This window comes from Bombus fervidus, chromosome 11 (assembly GCF_041682495.2).
Source record: "Bombus fervidus isolate BK054 chromosome 11, iyBomFerv1, whole genome shotgun sequence".
Classification (NCBI taxonomy): Eukaryota; Metazoa; Arthropoda; class Insecta; order Hymenoptera; family Apidae; genus Bombus; species Bombus fervidus.
Genome location: NC_091527.1, coordinates 12,609,002 through 12,622,276, shown reverse-complemented (window position 1 = coordinate 12,622,276; position 13,275 = coordinate 12,609,002). Strand labels below are relative to the sequence as shown.

Genomic DNA, 13,275 nt, shown 5'->3' with positions numbered 1-13,275 from the left:
CGATAAATCAATCGTAGGAACCGTGTAACGATCTTATGGTCGTGTGCGCCGATGCTTAATGATTCCTTATCCGGCCACTTAAGCGACACCCGGTGACAGAAAAATGGATCCTCCTGAATATCATTAAAAGGCTCGGTGGCACAGCGAATGCTCGCACGATTTCCTCGCCGTCTGCATACGCGCGAACGCACACGTGCGTCGATTCCGCCCGAGCAGAAGGCACTCGGTTACGTATCTCGAAGTCGAGATCGCGAGTCGTGAATCTGCGAACTAGATAAGGGGATGATGCATAGCTTCGTTGTTAGAACGGCAACCGGTTCGCTCGGCGACGATGACGAAACGCTTTGCCCCTGGAAACGGTAACGCGCAGTTTCCAACGCGTTTTTCTCATTGTTCTCTCTCGCCTTAGCGTTCCGCGTCCCACGTACTTCGAAATGGCAATTTTCGTCGATCGTACGTATAATTTTAGAAATAAGTTTGCCAGTTGCGTCAAATTCCAGCTACTTTCGAGACTAATTAACGTCGTTGTTTCTCCAACAACGCTGTACGGTAACCGAAAGCGCCCAAACACAACGATCCAGTAGTAAACGTCTCACACATTAATTTCAATTCAATTCATCTCGTTTACTTTCTCGCTCGCTCCATTTATTTTTCAATTAATTTAATTAAGAAGAGAGATTTTTCGATAGAAACGAAACAATCGATGTTTGTCTTGTTTCGTCGTTGATGGAACAGAGAGTCGACAGAAAAATGGCACGATTTCCCAAGAGGAATACGCATGGTTGATAGTCAATTTCCGTGATTCTCTTACGCTTAAATCTCGTTACCCTATCTGGCTACACGACTGCGCTCGGACACGAAACTAGCATTCTTTCTATTAGTCGGGCATTTTTCCGCCTCTGTCTCTGGCCAAAGCACGAGTACGAGCACGTGTCGCAAAACCTTTTTCTACGTCTCTGGCAATTACCTGGAATTCGATATTCCCATTTTCAGTCATTCCGTTACGCGAGCTCTCGCGAAACGTTTCATTAAACAGGGAAAAATGAGCGAAACGACACGACGACGATCAACGCGAGTGCCATTACTTATATACTGTTAGCTAGCTCGCTAAGCAAGATCGTATCTAGCCATTGAATCATTGGCGTGCTCGTATCGAATGGTATAATTAACAGAGTTGCTACTGGTTTCTCGATCTTTCTACTTGCTGAGTGCACGTACGATGGAGAACGTTTTAGAAACACGGAGATCCTTGCGAGTAACATACAGTTACTCCCAAAAGCGTTCTTCGCGCGTTCTCAGTGACAAAATTTGATCGCGCTAATGTACCCGAGTTAATTATGAACAAATTTGATCGACGTTGTTTCGTTGAATTGCCATTTATTGCGCTTAAAAAATCGTACATCCCTGTCGACTCGATTCATTTATTTTATAACATTGTGACACAAGTTAGTCGAGATTGCGTTGAATTGTTCCGATTATGCGAGATTGAAACCAGTTACGGTACAATTTTTCAACAAAATTTATAACACAACATTCTGGAAGAATGATTTATCGTCGGAGTAGGCTATAAATAGCTTTTAGAATATAAATCGAATACAGATATGTACTTACGAATGGTAGTGCACGTGACCACTTAATCAAATTTTCTTACCGTTGGAGAACTTTTGCGAGTAACTGTACGTACAACTCGACCGCTGTTTAGTCAGATTGGATAACGAAATTCAAAGAGTTTTTATCCGGAGCTTTTATCTTAAGTAGCGTCTAATATCGAACGATATTGGTAGATACTGCAGCGTATTATTCCCATAATTCCCAGAGTACAGATTGGAGAAATTTGATGATAGTATTCGGAGTTATTGAATGATCGAGCAGCGGAGCAACGAGTGTGCACATCGGTAATCGATTGTACAATTCGGAGCAGAAGAATGTTGGGTAATAACGATGGTAAGAATGTTGAAGCCGTAGTTCGAGTTTGTCGTAATAAGCGCCGTTGCCGCTTTTGGTAGAAAGTCTTAAATACATTGATTCTGAAAGGAGTAGGTAATTTTTAATCTGTATCGACACTTTGTAAACGTATTAATTTCAAATATTCTTTGAAGCGTTACTAACCAGATAACGAAAGAAAAAAGACTATGTGTATAAGAAAATAATTTTATAAATTGCCGTCTCGGGTGGTAAAATTTATAAAAATTTCATTTTATTTTCGTCCCAAAAAGTTTACGATTTAATTTTCGTGGATTTTACGATAGATTTATATATATTATATTTTCAGACAAATAAAAATATTATACATAAACTCTGGTATAAAATCAATGAAACAAAAATCTCTATCTTCCACGGTAAATGTTGTAGTAGAATTTTAGAATCGATCTATTCTAAATTCTTCCTTTTTTTTTTTGTTTCAAAGTTGGTCAAATTTATTTTTGAAACTAGTTAGAAGTATTCGCGAAATGTGAAAGAACGGATGCCGGAAAACACAACTCCAGGGATCATCGACGTAACGAGATTCGATCGGTCGCGTTTACACGTGTTACCATGCAAATACTTTCTGGTAAACTTGTACAGTTATCGGCTAACATTCAGACCCATGGCAGAAGAATTCCTATAGTATCGCCTAACGTTATCGAGATATCATCGAAGGAGACTGGTGAAGCGAGCATAGCTGATTCCGCGTGTGTTATTCCAACGATTCCGTACGCTGTATACTGTCACTTGACTCGAACGACAAGCTTCGCTGAAAATTCCATTTCCATAAACGCAACGTCGATAAATAGCTAATAGATTAGCGTTAGGGAAAATTAATGCGGTGTCGAGAATTCTTTCGTCAGAATTATTACGATTCGCAGCGACAATTTATTTCTATAATATAATCGTTTCTATCGCTGCGTTCGTCAACGTTAAATCATTTTTCTACGTTTCGACGAGTAGAAAGCGATGATGTTTCGTATTTCGATAAAAATATTTTCCCATTAAAGTTACAGTTTCGGTCGAAGTTGGTGTCGCGTGAAATTCGTAGAAACAGAAACAAAGATCGCGTTATCGTTGCGACGATTCGCGAAAGAAACAAGCGAAGAATAATTTTTTCAGGAAAAGATAGTTTGAAAATTTGGAAGGATCTATAATTTGGAAAGAGGAATATAAGTTGTTTCGCCGCGAAGAACGACGATATTCTGAAAGTATTTATTCTTCGTTAGGATTATGAAAAATTAGCAAAGATTCGTACGATACGCAATTTTCAAAGAGATAAAAATTACGTGATCGTGGGGATTTCTAGAAAAATTTGGCAAACAACTTAGCCGATAGATATTGAAATCAGACAACATTCGACGAACGTGCGCGTGTAACGTCGTAGACCACGACATAACGGAGACAGTCAGGATAATGAGAATGCACCCTAATGCAAACAGTTAGCTGGTAACCTTTGGTAAGCAGGATGTACATGCGAATACATAGTTGGCTAACGACGGCAATCTGCGATTTTATAGTAATAGTCCGTGACGCGATGGTGACTGCAGTGCCTGCTGTATCGTCAATAATCGAGACTTCCGGGTGCAAGCTGTGCCTATTTGGAAAATGATTGCGACGTTTCGCGCATAATTAACATTGCGAGAAACTTCCAAGCAAATGCTTTACCTAGTTTTATTTGCATCTATCGACACTGCTATGGCACGGCTAACGCGCCTTTCCGTTTAATTCCCAAATTAATTAACGAATCGCCTGATTTTATATCGTTCCCATAAAATTCTTTAGCTTTTTTACGATTTCTTCGATTCGCTATTTTTTACGAAAATACTGGTCTCTATTGTTTATAATGCAAATTTATAGAGATATGTAATCAAATGGATAAATCGTCGACGGTATATTCGACGATCTTTGAATCGTTGAAGCTTAAGAACCGCTTCATAACGTATCAGATTTTATTATATCAAGCATTAACGTCCAGGTAGTATCATGCATCACTCTAGGGATTTACGTCAACCGCGACGAATTCTCTTGTCGATGGCGAAGCTGCCAGTGATTTTCTTTTGAAAAATGCGCTATCTGAAAACCTTGACAATTTCCTGACACCCGTTTAAGTACTAAATAGATGTGACGCGGATTAAGCACACGAGAGACCTCTCGAAAAAACGTCGATTTGTATCTTTCTATGGTTTGATCCCATCAACTAGAACTCCAATGTAATCTCTCGGTTAATTCCATTACGCAATTTCATTGCATTATGAAATTCTCGAGTTATGTATCAGTCAGAAGATATTTGTATAGTACGGTAACTTTCGATACTTCTAATACCTTGCTATTAACGTTTAAATTAATAAAGAAAGAAAATTCGAAAAATATTTTTACGTGTCGCGCTTCGCATCTTCCGATGTTTTAAATATGTCCCCGTCTATTCGGAAACATACAAAGTAAATGTACAAAAAAGTATTCCTACAATTTTTGTATTTTTTAACGATATCGATATTCGTATTTACGATATTGCAAAGCACACGAATTGATCCTATTACGTACAAATAATTCGTTGGAACGTCATAGAACGTCGACAGAAAATAAATTCATGAAACATTTGCATATTTTTATATTCCATTATTTTCTAATACTTTTAGAACGTAATTATTCATACACGGCTAATGCCTACAACGTAATAACACACCGATAGAAGAACATTCATTTCGACGAGAATCTCTCAATCTAGACCGACCATCGAACGATCCTTCATCCGCGCGGTTAATAGAATCGATTTTCTAGTCGTAGACAGAGCGCGGCAAAAACTTGGTTTGCCGAAGAGCGACTCGTCCAACGAGGACTACTGTATAATTTCGTGGAAAAAAAATGGCTCCCCGTAGATCATTCCATTACTCTAACGAGTACCAGTTAGCGACCGTTCGAAGACGCGTGCTCCATAGATCAAAACGAAAGAAGCAGAGAGAAAAAAGGAGACGAGTAGGGAGAAAAGGAGAAGAAACCTCTGCTGGAAGCCGCATAAAAATTCCCTGGATCGATCGTCGCTTTGGAATTTCAAGAGACGAGGGCTCGAGATTAATGACGTACTGAAAGCTCGATGACGAGGAATTCAGAAACCAATTGTAATGCGCGAAGCTCGATTATTTATTTTAAGTAGAAACGTTATTAGTTCTTTTTTTTCTTTTTTTTTTTTTTTTCGAGGTAACGAGAAAAGCGTGTTCGATCAATCGAAGATGGTGTATTGGGAGAATTTGTAATTTTACGCGCGACAAATAATTCCTGCGAATTGTTACACAATTATGGGAAATTTGAAAATGGAAAAGTGTTCGAAATGCGTGTAAAAATATCGTTAAGTAGTCATAAAATAATCGTTATAATACATGATAGACAAGTAAACTCTGCTTCAAGCACCGCCGTAAGAACACGAATTTACATAAATATCCGTAGTTTACTTGTTCCAAGCATGACTATATATTTCTGAAAAAACAGAAACTTGGGAAATTTTATCGTGAAATTGCGACGAGAAACGAGAAACGAGAAACGACGCGAATTGTTAACGAGCCGGAAGCATTCTTGCTAAATGCAAATTCCGAAAGATTGCTCGACAAAGCATTTTGGTTACTAGATTACAATAATCATCGATAATTGCAACAAACAACGACGTATGTCGCACGTTTTACGGTGAAAGAAGGCCACCCCGGAGTTCTTCTGTTCACACCAGCCTACACTTATCTTATTTACGCGTTTAGCCCGCTGCATTTTGCCTCGGCCATTGAATTCCACGGAAAGCTGATTTAAATATAAATCATATTAAGATCGACCGATCCGAGCTTTACGATCACAAATTACAACGAATCACAGCCAAAGCAGCCGGTTAATAGGGGTTTAACTCTCAATGTAATTACGATGTGCTAAAAAGAAGTAATCGACCACGGCAATGGTGTGTATCGTAAACGATATATACCTGCGGGGCACGTACCTCCGGGTATTTCTTTTTAATGCTATCTGCCAGTACCCTATCGCTATTCTTACAGCGTAAGTTAATGTCTAACTAACTAGATACGGCTGGTTTAAGTGATTCGTTCGTTAAACGAAACCCTGTTATTAGATAGAGATCGCTTTAATTGGAAAAAAAGGTCGGTTGATTGACTAGCGAAAGAATTTAATTGAAAGAAGGTATTACAATCGTAGAACTAGGCGAGGGAAACGAGAAGAGGTGAAACGGGGATTTAAAAGAAGAGGTGATTTTTCGATGGGGTTGCGCGATAACCAGTGAAACGTATTATTCGGTTTCTTACCCTACTCGGTGTATTGCTCGGAAACTCGAGTTTCTCGAGTATAATAACGATTTCCGTCTTGTAATAAATATCTTTGAGACACGTTATATATCGTACGTGTACGTATATAATGGACGATAGGTGTCATCGTATACGCGCGTGAAAGATCCAAAGCGTACGACGTTGGAGCAACTTAAAAAATAATAATAAAGAACGATGTCAAAAGGTAAAGATACGACATGTATAGTAAAGTAATCGCAACTAAAATATCGATGATTTCGCGGAAGCTTCCGCTAAGCCGAAAAGCCAAACGTTCGGAAATGAATAACTCTCGAAATTTACTGAAATGAAGCTGCAAGACCGAAAGAATTCGCGTGGCCAAAATCCTATCGTTTACTCGAGGCAAGAGAGCGATAACCAGAGCGAATGATCGAAGATGAGAGAAAATACGGGGAAGCGGAAGTAGCGGAGCATGACCGTCGAAGCATCGAAGCTGGAGAAGAAGAAGAAGAAGAAGAAGCAAAGTGCGAAGAATGTGTTCGTAAAACGCTACTTCCACGGAAACCGGAGATTCTCGAAACGTCGATGATGTACGTTATTGGGAGAACAGCTGCTCTCGCGAAACGTCGGTGGAAAAGATTTCGCTGCGGGCGGTGCTATTGGCGCGAGGATCGAGAGGAAAGTTGCGTATAATGATCGATCGGAGACGAGAAGGGGCGTCGAATGACGTTGGCTCGCGCGAGGACTTTCGAGGATACGCACGACACCGTGAAAGGCATTTTAACGGTAGCTTGTGAAGAGAGCATTATGTAAAGTAGCGCGAGCCCGATCATTTCCATCGATTTCCCTGACTTTTGCTCGTTCCCGGACAATCTGTTTCGCTCGCTGGCCGCTTGGAATTACGATTGCCCCTCGTTTCTCGTTGTATCTGTACATCGGCCGAGCCGTGATAATGAGTTGCGAGCTCGATACTCGTGTTCTGGGTAATAAGGGATCACCGATGGCGCTGCTTTTATTGAAACGGAGGTGCACGTGCTTATTGCGACTGAAAAGAGGCTTGAGATTATGCGTTCTTGGAAGGTTCGTTGGACTCGTCCAATATTTCCGAGCAAAGTTCCGTCGATTTTGGTATGGACGATGCGAGAACGTTAAGCCGAATTTACGCTGCTTCGCTTTCGACGAACGCGGAAGACCAACGACGCTTTCACGCGCGTTTCGTTCGCGTATCGATTGCGAAAGAAATTATATTTTAATGTCTAGCAACGATCAGCTTTCGCACGACGAAGATGCTACTGTTAGAATCTATATTTTAGCTTGTAAGTTGCAAAGTTGCTTCGTTCTTTTGAAATATTTTAGGCTTTTACAAAGATATATCGGCGATTCCAACATACGTAGATAGTCATAGAGTCGAAGAAATTCAAACCCGCGATGAGAAGGAACTATGCTAAGAGCACGTTGATAAAAATCGGCGAGGAGCACAATGGCGAAGATGCTTGTTGCAAATAGCGCGCCATTAGCCTCCGTATGAGCAGGGCGTAATGTTATACATTACACGCTAATGGGTACGTATGTATCGCTGCCGAGCACACGCACACGGGTCCGTTGTTCTCGGTCGCCTGGTCGGCATACTAAACGCGTCGTACAGCGGCACGAAATTCTCTGAAAGAGAACCAAACTCGCGAGATGCGAAATCTGTGTCACCGCGTCTGTTCGAACGGAATACTCCTTCGTAAAAGGATATAACGAAACTCTCGTCGGATTCTCGTTGCAGGAAAAGCCTGGATCGCTCGAACGTATTACCAGATTTGGCGAGTGTCGATCGGGGCGTACCAAGAATAGAAAACGAAGGCGGTTAAGCGTAAAGAAAAATCTCAATGGCGTTTAATTTTTTTGTCGAGTTATGAATTATAGGAAGCGAGGAAAATTTAGTACCAAGTACTTCGTACACGAACTCGACGTATTTCTCCTTATTTTGGACTATGAAACGAAGCAACAAGTTATCTTGAGTTGGATTGTACGGATTTAAGAAAGAGCGATTCAAATTCGATTCAAACGCTATTTGGGTGATCGTGACGCGCTTTGAAAAGAAAGACAAAACCATCGAAAGATAAAAAGACGTTGAAGTTGCAATTAGGAAGAATATTTACGAGTTCGTGGTGTGCAATCCCATCGAGCGAGAAATTTAATGACGCCGAGGTGATTTTAAATGGAAGCGTAAGAGCTTTCGAGTAATTACATTAGAGTAGACGGTAATTACTCGGTTCGCGGCTAAGACGAATGAATAATTAGTATCAGCATGACTCTCTCGTTGAAGACATGCCCTAAAGGCCCTGCAACGTTAAGCGTTTCTAATTAGAGATAACAAATGACGTAACGAACGTGTAATAAACTACGCGAGCGAGTTCCTCTTGCTTTTCACGCCCTTGTACTCTTGCAAAATTTGATCCGATCGTTTCCGATCGAACTGTCGTGCAACTTCGTCAGCTTCTTTATGAAATATTTATTATTTTTACCGAATTAATTCTTTTAATAACAATCGCGTGGTTCTTTCAAAATTTCTACGTCTATACGGTACCGTAATTTTCGAATTATATCGCATAATCGTTTATCGATCTCGAATAAGCTCTTCGTTAATTTTTCCCCAAACGTTCTACGTCTTCTTAGCGATTATTAAAAACTAAAAACAACGAAAGAAACTAAAACCCGTCGTTTCGACAAGTTGACGTCCGTACGCAACGTTAACCACTACCGCGGCACGAACGGTGAACGCGACGTTCGACCGTGAAATACCAAGAAATTGAGCCGAGAACCAACAGCATCCTGCGCATCTACGTGGATCCAAACGTATCCAGGATCCTCGACACATCAGTACCCCTAACGCGGAACGTCTTCACCGAGACGTGCGTCCGCGATTATGTCTTCCCGGCCGACGAAAATCACGAAACACGCGCGTCGTTGATTCGCCGCCCATAGCGTCGACTCGTATTCACCGTTCGCCAGCGAGAATGGGAAAAAAAAAATGCAAGGAGGAGAAAGAACGGAACACTGCCGAGGCTACCTCTCTCGTCGACTCGCTTTCGCACGGCACGCGGCCATGGCAGCTTCTCACGTTCATCAGGACACCCTGTAGATCGTTCCACGTGGTGAGTTTCGGCCACCGAGCGGCGCGATGCATTCCAATGCAAATAACTCTCGCCCCGGGGACACGGCGTAATCGTCGCAATTTCATGCTTCTCAGAAATGCAACCTGCCCACCCCCTGGCCCCTGAAACCTCTCTTTCCATCCGAACGAACGGTGTCGAGGGCCCCTCTCGAACGGGTCTCCCTCCAACGATCATCCGTCTCTCTCGTGTATGTCGCTGTCGATAAACTACCCCTTCTTGAATCATGGTGTTTGCACGTTCGTATACACAGTGGGCGTAAATTCGTGGCACCAACAAAGTCGGAGGGATCCCGCGGTCCGAGATAAGACGCAAACGAAGAATAACGAAATTACTTTGAATGCTTCGGCGTCGAGAAAGTCGAGAAAGTCGAGAAAGTGGAGAACAAGCATTTTCCAATTATCCGCTTCTATCTACCGCTCGTGTCCTCTATTTTGAACTATAGAAGCTTGTTGCTTCGCTTATACGGCAAATTTAAGCCCACTGTGTACTTTGACGAAACAACGAGAGGACAACCGGCAACGTACGACATTTATTTATGACCGTTTATGGAAGCAGGATCTACGCCCCTTGCGTGGATCGATGAGTCGTAGCGCCGCGGGGCTGTTTGAATTCGGCGCTCTTTTTTCCGTCGCCGGATCCCGAACGATCGCGATGATGGATAGTCGGGAGCGGTTGGTTTTAACACTTGCCGAGAGGGCTGTGTTTAAGGCTAATTTGAAGCCGGGTTTCGAAAGCGACTCGGGGTAGCCGCGTCCTTCTTTCAATGAGCGCGCGATACGGTCGAACGCTCGTGAAGCGTACAGCGAACGTACATAGGAGTTTCTTTCCCGAACGAAGATTTAACGATATCGGATTGATTAGATGGTTCTATGGTCTTTTCCGTTTGTAGGTCATTTTCGTAGCTTCCATCGCTACCCAAGTAAAAGTTTTTGCGTTTATTAGATATTCATCGTTCATCTTCGTATTTAAAAAAAAGAAAATATCGCACCGCTGTGACATTTGTTGAATTAAACAAGAAACATCGAAATACTGGAACCGCGAAATTGCAAAGCTTCGAGCCTAAATATAAAACCATCGATATGCCAACATGCGGATAAAAATCATTTCCAAAATTACGATACATTAACGGGCGCAACCCTCTGGGGCCATAAATATTTCAACCGTGCCGTTTCACCCGTTTATACGTTTCCCGTTGTTGCCTGTTACGTAAATTCGTAGCGACGTTGGACGGGAAAGGATTCACGGCGGAATGGTTCGCGCGTGTCCACGGTTTCTGGAAACGGCGTTCACCGCCACGAAAACGTTGACTTATGGGATGTAAATTACGCAATGGACCAGTAGGAGGTTGAGAGTATCGCGTTTCAGCTTGTCGGCAGGTAATCGTTTTTAGTATGCCGTGATCAACCGCGCCTCGCAGGTTGCTCGTGAAGATGTCGAAATAAGGACCGGGATGACGGATGGGCATGAGATTTTCTTTTTTTAATGCCAACCAACGGATTATATAATGCTCGCCGGAGCATTTCGGTTCGATGATCGGTTAAATTAGATTAGATTCGGTTGCGCCGTAAGTGGATCGTCTAGCTGGAAATTACGACTGTCAGGTAGTTTTGGGAGACTGACGGCTGTGTTTCAGACCGAGAAACCGAAAAAATCTATCTCTTTAAAAAAAAAAAAAAAGAAACTCGACGTAACTCGATCGATCAGGATTTATCGCGGACGCGCATGGTTTACTGGTTTTCAGATTGCTACCGAATAGTTATGGAAGATCTAGTCGCAAAAGCTGCCTGAAAGAAAATAAAACGCAGGATTGCTTGCCGACATTACCAAAAGTTTCATCGAGCATCCAAAAACTGCCAATCAAACGAACGATTGGGTAAAAACTTCACGAACCTTATTGCACGTTTTCCAGGAAGACTTCTTCGGTCACGTTGAATCATGCAATACAGTGACCGTCGAGAATCCGCGAGTTTTTAGCAATCGACCGCAACGAAAAGCCGAATGGGGAAAGGAACGAGAAGAAGGCTCGTGCAAAAGGACTCGTGGCATTTAAAAAAGTCGTAATGTCGTTAATTTTAATATCGCCTTCGTCATACGCGCAACCAAATGTACCGTATATCATCGGAAACGAAGGAAGCGACGCGACGACGACGACGACGACAACGAGAGAGCTTAAAATGCTAATGAACGGATCGGTTGGATCGGCCACGCTGTTCGTTCCTCGTCGACACACTCGTTCCGTACTTTCACACGTTCAAATTTATCGAGATTTAATTCGTCGTACGATCTGGTGGGCCTACTACCGGTCATCGTTTCTCGATCTCTCAATGTCGTTGTCACGTTAAACGGTACACGAATTCGTTCGGAATCGATGGTAATTCGAAGACAGCCGTGGATATAATTTTTCAGAAATTCATTCGCCGAAGTATTTCGGACGAAAAGTTTATAAATTCTTCGTGGCGAATTTTTAAGGCGGGTTATTCATTTTTATTTATTATTCGTTTCGAGAAGATATATTAAATTACGTTTGAAAGAACACGCGAACGATTTATAGGTAGAACAACGAGTCTTGGAATAAAATGAACGTTTGTCAACGCTTATAAGCAGTTAGCATCGGTTCCGCTGCGAATAGACTCGCATCGTAATGAAATTCCTACAAAGACTCGTTAATAATGATTCGATAGCTGAATGATAATTTAACGTACGAGGAATTTATACATTCTACGTTCTACGCATGTGCGTAGTAATAAATAACCATTTTAATTTCACATTCGATAATTAGGATTCGAGGAATTAATTTTTTGAACCGTACCATGTTAATTAGGAAGAACGATTTCGATGCGATAAAATATCGTCGCGAACCCATTAAACGGTTGATCGGAATAGGTTTTTGCGGTTCGATCGGAAGATACGTTAAAAAGGGATGGAAGGTATTTGATAGCAGGGTGGTCCGAAGGAAGTGCTTAACGAATCGTAATATTTAACACGCTCTTCTTTACTTTTTAATTTATCGTATTGATCGCTATTTTAAATGGATCGATCGATGGAAGACACTTTGGAAAGAATCGAAATGCGTGTAGTCGCGGGCTTTCCAAATTCCAAGAAACTTCTTAAAATCTTGCATTTAATTCGACGGTATAGTTTTTCGGCGATTTAATTTTCTAATAATTTCAGAGGATGCATTGACAGAGGGTGAAACGCGTTTGGTTGCAGGGTGGTCGGAGCAGTGGTGGTTGGGGCGGCCGTCTGCGGGCGTATTCCCGGACTGGCCAAGAGTCAACGGGAGCAGTGCAGAAAAGCGCCGCACGCGATGCCAGCGGTGGGCGAGGGCGCGGAGCTTGGACTTCGCGAATGCCGACATCAGTTCAGACATCACCGATGGAACTGTTCCCACGTGGCGAACGATCAGGTCTTCGGCCACGTGGTCGTAGTAGGTAAGGATTGTCCTGTCACCGCGGCCGGCCCGCTATTTATTATACAAGGGGACCGGCGCGTTTAACGCGACCCTGCACCGCGCTGCGTTCAACGCGCTCTAAAAGGCCGTGCAAGCGGTAATGGATGCGAATGTCTCCGGTATTTCGAGCTCGGTGCCGCCTTGCTCGACCGCGCGTGATGGATTTTACCTTTCGTGCACGTACAAACGCGCACCATTATTCTTTCGACTATTGAAAATTTGAAAAAATGTCCTATACGAAAGCTGTTTTATCTTGCGGAGAAAACTCGATGGAACGTTTGAATTTTTCTTTGTTCCTATTTTCTCAGATTTTAACATTCGCCTCATTTTTTTCAACGAACGTGACTTATCGTATACTCGAAGAAGAATTCAACGGTTCGCGTAACGAATACGTCAGGACAACGGTTTGCCGGATTTGCTA

The 13,275-nt window shown here is 42.3% G+C and overlaps 1 protein-coding gene across 5 annotated transcripts in view; it reads left to right on the top strand.

The window, feature by feature from the left end:
• The window catches only part of LOC139992592 (protein Wnt-7b), a 120,396-nt gene that overhangs the window by 65,111 nt on the left and 42,010 nt on the right, over positions 1 to 13,275 (top strand). For 4 of the 5 annotated variants that reach the window (XM_072013547.1, XM_072013549.1, XM_072013545.1 and 1 more), the window contains exon 2: positions 12,614 to 12,834. In XM_072013547.1, coding sequence (XP_071869648.1) covers positions 12,614 to 12,834 — 221 coding nt within the window. Of the gene's footprint in view, positions 1 to 12,613; positions 12,835 to 13,275 lie in introns of those variants that run through there. The other variant, XR_011801155.1, reaches the window with a different exon arrangement.